Source organism: Anoplopoma fimbria, chromosome 4, assembly GCF_027596085.1.
Source record: "Anoplopoma fimbria isolate UVic2021 breed Golden Eagle Sablefish chromosome 4, Afim_UVic_2022, whole genome shotgun sequence".
In the NCBI taxonomy this organism is placed as follows: Eukaryota; Metazoa; Chordata; class Actinopteri; order Perciformes; family Anoplopomatidae; genus Anoplopoma; species Anoplopoma fimbria.
Genome location: NC_072452.1, coordinates 26104246 through 26117052, shown reverse-complemented (window position 1 = coordinate 26117052; position 12807 = coordinate 26104246). Strand labels below are relative to the sequence as shown.

At 34.1% G+C, this 12807-nt stretch overlaps 1 protein-coding gene across 1 annotated transcript; it reads right to left on the bottom strand.

The window, feature by feature from the left end:
• Positions 1–6355: 6355 nt before the first annotated feature.
• Positions 6356–9389, bottom strand: ltc4s (leukotriene C4 synthase). Its single transcript, XM_054598090.1, has 5 exons — positions 9281–9389; positions 8731–8830; positions 7612–7682; positions 7452–7533; positions 6356–6553 (listed from the first exon to the last, which is right to left on the bottom strand). The coding sequence occupies exons 1-5, from the start codon at positions 9339–9341 to the stop codon at positions 6412–6414; spliced, it is 456 nt and encodes a 151-aa protein (XP_054454065.1). The 5' UTR covers positions 9342–9389; the 3' UTR covers positions 6356–6411.
• Positions 9390–12807: the final 3418 nt, after the last annotated feature.

Here is a 12807-nt window from a genome sequence, read left to right as displayed (position 1 = left end):
TAAAACTATAATTATAAAATAAAAGTGAAGAAAAGTAAATAAAAGTAACAAAAAATTAAATACATTTCTTGGATTTTAGAAAATAATAATAGAAATAAAAAAATGTTAACAAAACTATATAAAAAAACCAAAGATAAACAAACAATAACCACAGATACAAAGTCAAAAAAAATTTATAAAACTATAAAACTATAAAACTATAAAACCAAAAATATAAAATAAAATATATAAAACTATAAAAGTAAAAATAAAAAAAAAGTAAATAAAAGTAAATAATTTCTTGGATTTTAGAATAATAATAATAGAAATAAAAAAATGTAAAAATGTTAACAAAACTATATAAATAAATGTCCAAAGATAACATACAACTTGATTTAACCACAGAGGAGGATACACATAAGTCAAAAAAAAAGTTTATAGAACCATAAACAGAAAACAACAATATATACAATATATAAAACTATAAAACTATAAAACTATTAAAACTATAATTATAAAATAAAAGTGAAGAAAAGTAAATCTGTCCCGTGAACGCATCAGGCTCAGAGCGCCGGTCACAGGGGGGCGGGGCTTATCTGTGCTGCGTTCACGAACACTTCGGAAACTCGTCAAGGCCACTTTTTAAATATGTAAACAATAAAATAAATATATAAAAATACAGCAGCGATGATTTTAATAAAAATACATTTAAATTATTTTTATATTATAAATTAAAAGTAAAGAAAAGTAACAAAAAATTAAATAAATTTCTTGGATTTTAGAAAAAATAATAATAGAAATAAAAAAATGTAAAAATGTTAACAAAACTATATAAATAAATGTCCAAAGATAACATACAACTTGATTTAACCACAGAGGAGGATACACATAAGTCAAAAAAAGTTTATACAACCATAAACAGAAAACAACAATATATACAATATATAAAACTATAAAACTATTAAAACTATAATTATAAAATAAAAGTGAAGAAAAGTAAATAAAAGTAACAAAAAATAAAATAAATTTCTTGGATTTTAGAAAAATAATAATATAAATAATAAATGTAAAAATGTTAACAAAACTATATAAATAAATGTCAAAAGATAAGATAAAACTTTAGTTAACCACAGAGGAGGATACACATAAGTCAAAAAAATATTTATAGTTTAAAAAAGCTAGAAAACATGAAATGTATCAAACCATAAAGTGAAAACTACAATATATACAATATATACAATTATTTAAACTATAATAATAAAATAAAAGGGAAGAAAAGTAACTGAAAGTTTCATAAAAACAAAATTGGTGGATTTTAGAAAAATTATAAAAATGGAAATAATAAATGTAAATATGTAAACAAAAATAAAAACATAGAAATTCAAAATATAAGATAAAACTTTAACTAACCAGAGAGGAACAGGATACACATAAGTCAAAAAATATATGTGTAGATTTAAAGCAGCTTGAAATCATGAAATGTATTAAACATAAAGTAATAACTACAATATATACGAAAAACAAATAGCAGTTATGAATCCTAAAAGTTCAAAATAAAATGATATAAAATCTATTAAACTATTTAAACTATTATTATAAAATAAAAGGGAGAAAAGTAAATACAAGTTACAAAAAATACAAGAAATTTACGGATTTCAAAAAATATATAATAGAAATAATAAATGTAAATATGTAAACAAAAACAAAAAAAATTCAATGTATCCTCAAAAGCTACACTTAAAGTTAGTATAAATTAGGTGTTAATTCAAAATGGCAGTTGTAGTTTTTGTTTGTAGTTTGAGGACAAAGCTGCAGATTTATTGTCCCGTTGAGCTCTGCAGGATTTTCAGTTTTATTGACGGTTATACGAGAGAAACCTAAAGCCCATAAAACATACAGGATGTACGTATGTTCATGTGAGGACGTGGGGGGGCCTCTGACACACACACACACACACACACACACACACACACACACACACACACACACACACACACACACACAGTTAATCAGCAGGGTGTGTGTGTGAAGCCTCCCAGTCACCATGGGAGATGATTAACTTTGTCTTACTGGAAGAACAACGTCAACATTTAGACTCAACATTCACTGAGGTTTCTTCTAAGCGTAGACTACATTTCCCATCAGCCCCTTTGTTGTTGTTTACATTATGCAGACAGAGAGGGAACTATCATCTTTCAGCTGTCGGAAAATTGTTTCTTCTTCCTTTTTTCATGTTTCCAATAACAAGCAGGCTTCGTTATCTCCTGAGGAGAAACTTTCCTTCATCCGTCGGCCATCTTAGTTTCTCTGCCAACACAAACACCTTCTGTGTTTCAGCAGATATGAAGGGTTTAAATTCACAACATGTAAAGTGTGGAGCCTTTTTCTGAATCAGTTTATGGTGGAAATGTCTTGATTTATGTAAAAAAACCCACAAAATCTAAAGATATAATGGGATTCAATGCAGTGAGACTCTCATGCAGTCTGAGTCAACAACATAGAGATAAAGAGTCGAACAGGCATTGAACAGTTGTCATTAGACTAAAGAAAAAGGCATTTCTAGTTAGTTGTAACACGGGTCAGTTAGGTGATAGACAGCTGGTTAGTGTAACCAGTGGAGCATTAAAGCATGATGGAATAACAAGCTCGCTAACTAACCATTTGTCCACTAGTTAGTTAGCGAGCTTGCTAATTCCACCATGCTTTTATGCTACACTGGTTACAGAAAGATTAGCTTTTATTGTGTAGAAAGGTGAATACAAAGCAAGACCAGACACATATACGGAAATTATACAAATTAAGAAAGATGTACAGTCTATCTTCTTTCTTCTAGTCTGAGAGACAACAACTTATGGAAGAAAAAATAGAACAAAAACTCTAAATTGAGTTGCATGAAAACATTGTTTTCCTGAATTGTCTCCTGTTACCATCAAGGAGTTCCTACATGTTTGTCTAAAACACAGCCTTTTCTAATCTCAGATTACACCTGAATGCCTCATGCTCAAATAATATATAAAGAAAAAAATATATATAATAAAAAAATGTGTGTAATATTCAGTTAGTGCTTCACAGCAAAGATATATATACAAATAAATGACAAACAGTGGAGTCATTCCTGGTAATCAGGTTTATGGTTGTTTGTGTTTGTGTTCAGGTTAACGGTCTTCTCTCCTCAGCGAGGTCACTTTAATCTGTCTGTTGCTCACTTTAATCTGTCTGTTGCTCACCTGATCCCATTAAGAGCTCCTCACTCTGACACCTGTTAGCTGTGTCTCTCTGGATCGGCCAATCAGCAGCGAGCTCCTTAATTGGATCAGGTGAGCAGAAGCTTGAGCGGAAAACAGGAAGTTGGAGCAGCTGGAAAAAACAAATTAGATGGTTTTGTGTTTTTGTTTTTTGTAGTTAAATGACTGTAATGTAAATGTAATGTAATGTAGTTTTACATGCACGTGAATTAGAAGCTTTTCTCTTCCGTCATGTTTTTAGTCGCAGGGAAACATGAACACGTTTCTCTTTAAGTGATGAAGAATTTAACCTTAAAAACAAAGAGAACAAAAGGCTCAGGTGTGTTCAGGTGCGTCACACGCTGTCGTCACTGAGACGAACAAAGAGAAAGTTTATTTAGTTCAAGTTCAATTTATTTATTGTAGCAGTAGAAATATCTATTTATATATATATATTTATTGTAGCATATAGAAATATATATATATATATATATATATATATTTTTTATACAGAGATGTGATGCGTGCAGGTATGAACAGGAAGTAAGAAATATAATTCATATAAATAAACTCTGACACGCAGAGGTGGAAAATGTGTAAATACCACCAGTCCTTTATTCAAAATCTTCCTGAATTAGAAGTACAAAAGTATCAGCATCAAATTTATTTTAAAGTACCAAAAGTAAAAGTACTCGTTAATATGTAGGATATATAGGAGCAGAAGTAAAAAGTAGAAGAAAATGCAAAATACTTGAAATTGTACAATACTAACAAAACAGCATAAAATGAGTAAGAGTGATTTTACTAAAGTAAAAGGAAAAAGTACTTGCATGAAAAAAGATCTAAAATACTGAACGTAAAATATCACTCAGAATAATATTATATAGTATATTATTGTATTTTAATTATTGTAGCCGGAAATACTGAAGTACACATACTTTGAATTTGTACTTAAGTACAGTATTGAGTACTTTTTGTTACTTTCCACCTTTGCTGACGTAAACAGTTATCAGTAAGTAAAGTTGTGTTGTAGTATAAGTATATTTACGGTACTAGTAAGTTGATTTGAAGTAATAGTCCCGTAGTTTAGTTGAACATTTTGCATCTAAACATCTGAACAAAGTACTTGTACTTTACATGAGTATTTGTAGTTACAGCACTTTATACTTCTACTCCATGTCAGAGGGAAGTGTTGTACTTTTACTGCACTACAAAATAACACAAAAAACACGTCCCGTATTTATTAAAAATGAATTAATTCAGCTAAAAAACCACCTGTCATAACATCAATAATCATGATGTCATCTCTGAGAGCTCATTGAATCATCAACATCAGGATGAAACATCCGTCTGCTGTTTCATGACGCTGTTCAGTCGCCTCCTAGTAAATACTTGTACTCTTTTGTGTCGTATTATCAGATATCCAGACAGTACTCGTGTGATGTCACGACGCGATGACATCACACATGTTGTCGCCGTGGTGACGGAGAGAGAAGCAGCTGTTGTTTGTTGGATGGAAAAGTTATTCTGAAAAGAAACAACTGCTGCTGTCTGAGACGAGTACACGCTAAAAATACACACAAATACACATTCCACACATGAACCGATGCGTGTGTGTTAGTGTTTAATTGTGTGTGTGTGTGTGTGTGTGTGTGTAAATGTGTATGTGTGTGTGTGTGTGTGTGTGTGTGTGTGTGTGTGTGTGTTTTGACTGTAGATCTTAATATAAACTCACCGGGCTGCTCTTTAAATAGACATCTGTTCATTGTGCAGAAGATTACAGTTCATTGTGTGTGTGTGTGTGTGTGTGTGTGTGTGTGTGTGTGTGTGTGTGTGTGTGTGTGTGTGTGTGTGTGTGTGTGTGTGTGTGTGTGTGTGTGTGTGTGTGTGTGAACATACCAACCTCAACAACAATTTACCCACAATCCTTCTCTGACAGTGAAAGTTTTCAGTGAAACATCAGACAGGATTTATGTTTTAATATATGAAGTCGTTTTAATGTAAAGTTCAGTAGAATCAACGTAGTAAAGGAGTATTATTATCTATATATATATATATATATATATATAGATATATAGATAATAATATTCAAAGTACAAAATACTTGTTTTTGTGGTAAATCAGCCACTATATGACTGTGGTTTCCCAACCTAAGGGTCGGGCCCCTCTAAAGGGCCCTCAGGTGAATCTGAGGGGTCGTGAGATGATTGTTGATGATGTTTGTTTTTATATCTTACGATACGGCGTGAGTAAAAACAAAACACAAACATGGAAGTCTAAAGAGAACTGAGGCTTTGAAGGCCCCGTTAGTTTCTATGAAAGAAGCTCAGTGGAGCTAAAAAAGACTTCTGAGTATAAAAATGATCCAGAATACTTATATTATATTATGTTATGTTATATTGTGTTATGTTATATTATATTATTCTATATTATATTATTCTATATTATATTATATATTATTATATTATATTATTCTATATTACATTATATTATTCTATATTACATTATATTATATTATTATATTACATTATATTATATTATATTATATTATATTTCATTCCAGCCAATATATCATATTATTGTTTTATAATTATTGAAGCAGTCATGTGTTCATCACTTTGAAGGTGGAGCTCATTTGAATTGCTTTACATACTGGCAGTTAAATCTATAACAATAATAATATTTATATTAATAAATCATTAGTTGATCACATTTTGATCTATAGAGTAACTGAAGTTATCATATGAATGTAATGCAGTAAAAAGTACAACGTTTCCCTCTGAAAGGAGTAAAAGTATCGTCTTCAGTCTTTAGGTGAAGTTTTGCTGCCCCCTTGTGGTGAAATCTGAAACTGTTACTATATTGATGAAGGACAGAAAAAATATAATATGTCTTTAACGTAATTTACCTCAATCATCACAGCTGCATCAAAGCAGCTAAAACAACATATATAATTATATATATATGTATATGTATTCAAAGTGAGAATATTCAGTCACATGACGATCACATGATGAGATGAGTGAATGAGCAACTTTATTTATGAATTCATTAAATAAATGAACAAAACTTCCTGCAGAAAAAACAGGTATGTAAGACAGTTATTGTGGATGAAAACAAAACTATTTTAATTTAATCTTTATTATCCCAAACGTGTCCCATTCTGTCTTCTGTGACGTCTGACCTTTGACCCCTGAGGGGTCGCCCTTCACACCAGGTCGAGGGCAGAACCGAGCTTGTGCAGCAGATCAACGTCCAGGTAAACTCTGCATAACGACAGGAACACGCCGAGAACCGAGAACCCGACCAGAACCCACAGAACCTCAGCGCTGAAATACAGAGGAGCCAGCCTGCAGACCAGACCATCGATCAACTCATTCATTACTTTATAAAAGATATATTTAATCAATCAATCAATCAATCAATCAATCAATCAATCAATCAATCAATCAATCAATCAATCAATCAATCAATCAATCAATCAATCAATCAATCATGTTTTTACAACTCTCCAGTTTCCATTCTGTTTTTATCCAGTGGAGGAGGAAGAAGTACTCAGAGCTTCTACTTCAGTAAAAGTAGTAATACTACAGTGAAGAAATACTTTGTTACAAGTAAAATTTCTGCATTCAAAATAAATAGTATTAGAATTAAAATAAACTTAAAGTACAATAAAATTACAGTATAGAAAAAAAGTACAGTATTTACTTCTGAGATGTATTGGAGTAGAAGTATTAAATAGAAGAAGTACCTCAGAATGCACAGGACAGTAAAGTAGTAAATGTTGCACTAAAGTTAGATTAGTGATTTTTCTTTGATTGTTTCTCGTTGGTTTCTCCTCCTAAAGTTTCTCTAACTGAATATAAAATAAAATAAAATAAAAATGTTTCTTTCGTCTCTGTTTTTCTACTTTACTGAAGAATAAAAATCTTCTCTGCGTTTTAATTCTTTTAAACATTAAAGACTGTTTGATTACGAAAGTAAGAATGTAATATTTATTTGTCTTTAATGTCCTAAGATGTTTTATTAATAATTTGGCAATCATTAACCAATAATTAATATATGAAATGTTATAACGAGTGCAACAATAAACTGTTAAAATAAAATAAATGACTAATAATTAATAAAAGTTAATGATGATTTCATTGTTCGTTAAAATAACAGTAAAATAACTAAAGTTTAATTAACCGTTTAATAACAATGTTTATTATAAAGTGTTAAACGTGTTTGACAGTCGTCGTCTCTCACCGTTGTTGTGCCGACTGTGAATATCCATGAAAGTAACGGAGGCGTCCGTATAAATAGAGCAAACCGCAGACTGAAGACAAACCTGAAACACAAACAGCTGAAGTTCAAACTGAAACTGAATCCGGAGTTTGTTTCTGCTCCTGTTGTTGTTTCTGCTCACCTTGACTGAAGAAGACTCCGGACGTCCACAAGACGGAGATGAAGAGCGGGAAATACTCGGAGCAGTTGGCTCTGAACACAAAGAGGAGAGTCTGAAGTTAACAAACACATCTGTCAACCTCTGGTGTTAAAGCTGCATTCTCTCTGCTGTCCACCAGGGGGCGACTCCTCTGGTTGTATAGAAGTCTATGAGAAAATGACTCTACTTCTCTCTTGATTTATTCCCTCAGTAAACATTGTAAACATGAGTTTATGGTCTCAATCTCTAGTTTCAAGTCTTCTTCAATACAGCATGATGTTCATTTAGTAAATGATGCTCCATTTAGAGTCAAACAGACCATAAAGCAGGGGATGCTTTAGGGCGGGGCTACACACTGATTGACAGGTCGACACCACATCGTTGTCCGGTCTGGGAGTGTTTGTGTTTTTGTCTTAGAACTTTAACCCTTTCACAGTGAGTCACTTTTGAGGGTGAAGACCAATATCCATGACTGTGACGGACAAAAAACAGGAAAAAACTAAAGTCGTCTACTTACATACAGTTTTGAGGTACTTGTACTTTACATGAATTTCTCAATTTTTATCTACTTTCTCCTCCATTTCACCTCAAATGTAAATATTGTTTTCATTAATTGATGATAACTAATGTTTCAAATAAGTTAAAGCTGTCAGATAAATGTAGCGGAGTAGAAGTATAAAGTAGCAGGAAATGGAAATACTCAAATGAAGTACCTACAGTATGAAATGTACTACATACTAGAGTGAAGCTTCTACCGTTACATGTGTTTTCTTTTTTATTGCTTTAGGTTGATTTGTTTTCCTAAAGTTTCTCTGATTGATTTCATAAAATGAATTGTGTATAAATATAAAATTGAGAGTTTTAACTGAGATAAAAGAAGTAAACGTAACATGAAACCATCAGCACGGGGAACTTGCATGTTCCAAATAAAGTCGGTCAAACATTTGAGTCTTATTACACAAAATTTAGGCCCAGGGATTAAAAAAACTACTGGATTAAACATCTAAATACAACATAATAATTAGCTGAATTGTGATTCTTGTTAATCTGCTGCAGATTTTAATGAATTTTATAAAAATCAAAAAACGAGTAAAGACTGACTGAGCTCTGAAGATCCTCTCAAACTCCGGCGGTCCACCGGTGGCAGGAGGACACACCAGATACTTCCTCCTGGCGTAGATCACCTGCAGGGAGAAATAAGCTACACACACACACACACACACACACACACACACACACACACACACACACACACACACACACACACACACACACACACACACACACACACACACACACATATATAAATCATATTGTACCTTTTTCTGTATGAGATTCACACTCATTCACACAGCAGCTGTCTGATCAAAGTTCATCTTGTGTTTGGAGTAAATGCAAAGTTGATTCTTAAAAAACAAACAAATAACTAATAACAAAAAATGAAAGCAGAGAAAAGTAAACAACAACATAAAGAATATTCAAATAAATGTAAATGAAGAGGAATAAAAAGTAGAACTCATAATTTAAACAACCTTCATCTTGAAATATACAAATATACATATCCAGTGAGGACAACCAGACTCCGGTCATCTTTCTACAGATAATAGGGACTTCACTCGGTCTCCTCATATTTCCCAGCATGCACTCTTACCTTGCTGCAGGACGCCCAGCACTGTGACAGCGGCGAGAAGAACCAGCGCCTCCTCCGACATCTCTGCAGAGAGACGGGTGAGTCAGAGAGACGGGTGAGAAGGAAACACCTGAACGCTGAAACAGTCTGACAACACAGAGAGAGAGAGAGAGAGAGAGAGAGAGAGAGAGAGAGAGACAGGTTAACAGAGAGGGAGAGCACACCTGTGAGGGGGCGGGGCAAAGACCACTGCTTCTGCTGTCAGTTTAACCAGGTAACCAGGTTAATGACTGACCTGATGTCAGTTTAACCAGTTAACCAGGTTAATGACTGACCTGCTGTCAGTTTAACCAGTTAACCAGGTTAACATGGAGGTTAATGACTGACCTGATGTCAGTTTAAACAGTTAACCAGGTTAATGACTGACCTGCTGTCAGTTTAAACAGTTAACCAGGTTACTGACTGACCTGCTGTCAGTTTAAACAGTTAACCAGGTTAATGACTGACCTGCTGTCAGTTTAAACAGTTAACCAGGTTAATGACTGAAACAGTTAACCAGGTTAATGACTGACCTGTGTCAGTTCAGTTTAAAACAGTTAACCAGGTTAATGACTGACCTGCTGTCAGTTTAAACAGTTAACCAGGTTAATGACTGACCTGCTGTCAGTTTAAACAGTTAACCAGGTTAATGACTGACCTGCTGTCAGTTTAACCAGTTAACCAGGTTAATGACTGACCTGCTGTCAGTTTAACCAGTTAACCAGGTTACTGACTGACCTGTCAGTTTAACCAGTTAACCAGGTTAATGACTGACCTGCTGTCAGTTTAACCAGTTAACCAGGTTACTGACTGACCTGCTGTCAGTTTAAACAGTTAACCAGGTTAATGACTGACCTGCTGTCAGTTTAACCAGTTAACCAGGTTAATGACTGACCTGTCAGTTTAAACAGTATTTGACTGATAATACTTCTGTACTTTTACTTGAGTTGAGGACATTTGCTTGTGAAGGAGTATTTCTTTACCGTGGTATTACTACTTTCAGCTCAGTAGACTGAGGACCTCTTTAAGCAGCACACATTGAATACTTTTTACAGGAAATGTTTATATTATTGTGTGGAAACTAAACAACTTGTATCATCTAGTTACCGTCTGATGTCCTGAAGAGGTAAAACGAGATTGAATGTCACAAGAAAGCAGCAATAGTTTAACCACGACTGTGTCGATCAATAGATTTGACAGACTAAATACACAGAATGTGTCAGCTGATCAGTTGTAGATTATTAATCTTGAAGTCAACACAAAAGAAACAGACGGACAACAAACTTGTTTCTAAAGAACTATATTTACATAATACTCTTGTTTTACAGAGAACCATATCAAAAGTATAAAATACTTACAAAAAACGCTGCAATATATAAAAATAACATCTATCTTCTCCAGATCATTAGGAAAGGCATACATACAAAAAATATATTTATAGACATTTACACAGTTGAACCCATAAAGAACCCAGCGGGAGGCCGAGCGACGCAGGAAGCTGAAGGTGTCGGCGGGAGATCGGCGGCGGAATTTGGATGAAAACACGAAACCAGCCCCAAGCTTTGTTTTAGCAATAATAACATTAGAAAATAAAAATACACAACATGTCTGCAAACACAAACCATTCTTTGAAGGAGTAAAAAAACTAACAAAAAAACCAAACAAACAGTACAGTAGATAGAACGACCGGGTCACAGTTCCACCTTAAAAGAACAGCTGAGCCCGGTCACAGATCCGCCTTAAAAAGAGCCGGAGACACCGACAGTTTAGAAAAAGATCAGACGGCCGGACGAGGAATCGAACGATCGATACGGACGTTACGCCGAAGGTCCAACTACATTTATAGACTCAGAAACATGAAGACAGAACTAACAGGCGTCCGTACTCAACGTTAAACTCATCGTCCGCCGTCGGACTTTAGAGTCTGGTCACGGAGGCATTTTGAATTTGGGAAAGGAGCAGAAACGTTTTCTTCATCGATCCACTCCGGGAATCATTTCCATATTTGGTAAAAGAAACTTCACAATAATTGATTTTTTTCAGCCTCACATGTGTTATGAACTAACAAACCTGTAACAAATCTACAGGAAGATGTAGAGTCATGAAAACGTTTGAAATATGGAGGAGAACACCTGGAAAGGTGAAACGTGGCCAGATGTGCAGCTCAGTGGAGTTTAATGCTTCATCTGTTTCTTAATGCTCACACAGCTTTTAAAGAAGTCTGTGTCACCAGGAAACCTTCACTATTACAGGTTAGGAACTAAAGTTTAAAGCCAGAAAGTATCAAACTACAGTGATTCCACCTGCACAAACAGGTGAGTCTGTTCTGAAGAGGAAGTGGAGCTCAGACTCTGCTTAACGGCGAGAACATTTACATTTCAAACAAACAGAGAAGGTGTGAATGGATTCTACAGTGTCTCCTGTGTCTCTGGTGATCAGTGTGCAAGTTTTCAGATCGTTTCTTTTACGCAGTTTTCTTCACAGAAGCTTTTTAAACTTCAGATTTTAAAAATGGAACATATTTCTGTTTTTGCAAGTTTTACTTTACCTACTTTCATTGAGGATGTAAACAAAGAAATTGATCAGCATTCAAAGAGATTCAAATAATTTTTCTGTTGAATCAGACCAAAACTTATTTACTCAGATTTTCTGCAAGTGGAGTCACAAAAAACACAATCTTCAGATGAGTCAGTGTCTCTATGAAACAAATAAAACATAAATCCAAAAGGAGTTTAGTCGACACATTCAGAAAACACACTCCCTAAACTGAACACGTGATATTGTTGTAGATATTTAAATAATATTTCCCTACAATATGAAAATGTTTGTTTTAATTTGGGTGTTATGCGTCGTAAAAAAGAAACCAAACTATAAATCCCACGTTTTATTAATGTTTCCCAACTGTATTTTTTACTTATAAGAGCTTGAACGCATCATAATGTTACTCAATGCAACCTCTGCTAACGTTAGCTGTTAGCTCTGTTATTTAGCCTAGCAGGACAGTGCTAACAGCTAACGTTAACTAGCTCTCCCGCTGCCATAACTGTTTTGTTGTTCACAATTTAACTTTATAAAGAAAGTTTTAGAAATTGTTTTCACAAGTTTTGGCATCGACTTCATACAGAAACATGGGTTCTCGTGACGTGTCTGTAGAAATCCTAAAAACACCACATGATGTTTTTGCAAGTGGTTGCAGTACATTTTTAGTAGTAAACGGTAGTAAAACATGCAAAAACACGGTATGTTCCCTTTAAAGTGACTCACTCACATAATGCAAGTATGTGTTATTTTTTTTAAGAGTGATTTCACTTCGTCTCCTCTGAAAAAACTTTTCCAGGGATTTCTAAAATAACCAAACGTGACAGAGTGGCGCTGGCGGTCTGTAGGTGGCGCTGTGGGTGAAGGTACAGTGGTTTAGCTCCAGTAGTCTTAAGACGACTCCTCCGTTCAGTCTTCATAAACACAGCAGAGCCTCACAGGATTCATCATCAGTCCATTTACAGGTTTAC

What these genes read in the sequence shown, in the direction of transcription:
- ltc4s (XM_054598090.1), bottom strand. Translation starts at nt 9,341, where the DNA reads ATGTCGGAGGAGGCGCTGGTTCTTCTCGCCGCTGTCACAGTGCTGGGC. An exon ending in GAGAGGATCTTCAGAGCTCA is followed by an intron (nt 7,683 to 8,730) that starts GTCAGTCTTTAC and finishes CTTTGTGTTCAG; the next exon opens with AGCCAACTGCTCCGAGTATT. An exon ending in TCACAGTCGGCACAACAACG is followed by an intron (nt 6,554 to 7,451) that starts GTGAGAGACGAC and finishes TCTGGTCTGCAG; the next exon opens with GCTGGCTCCTCTGTATTTCA.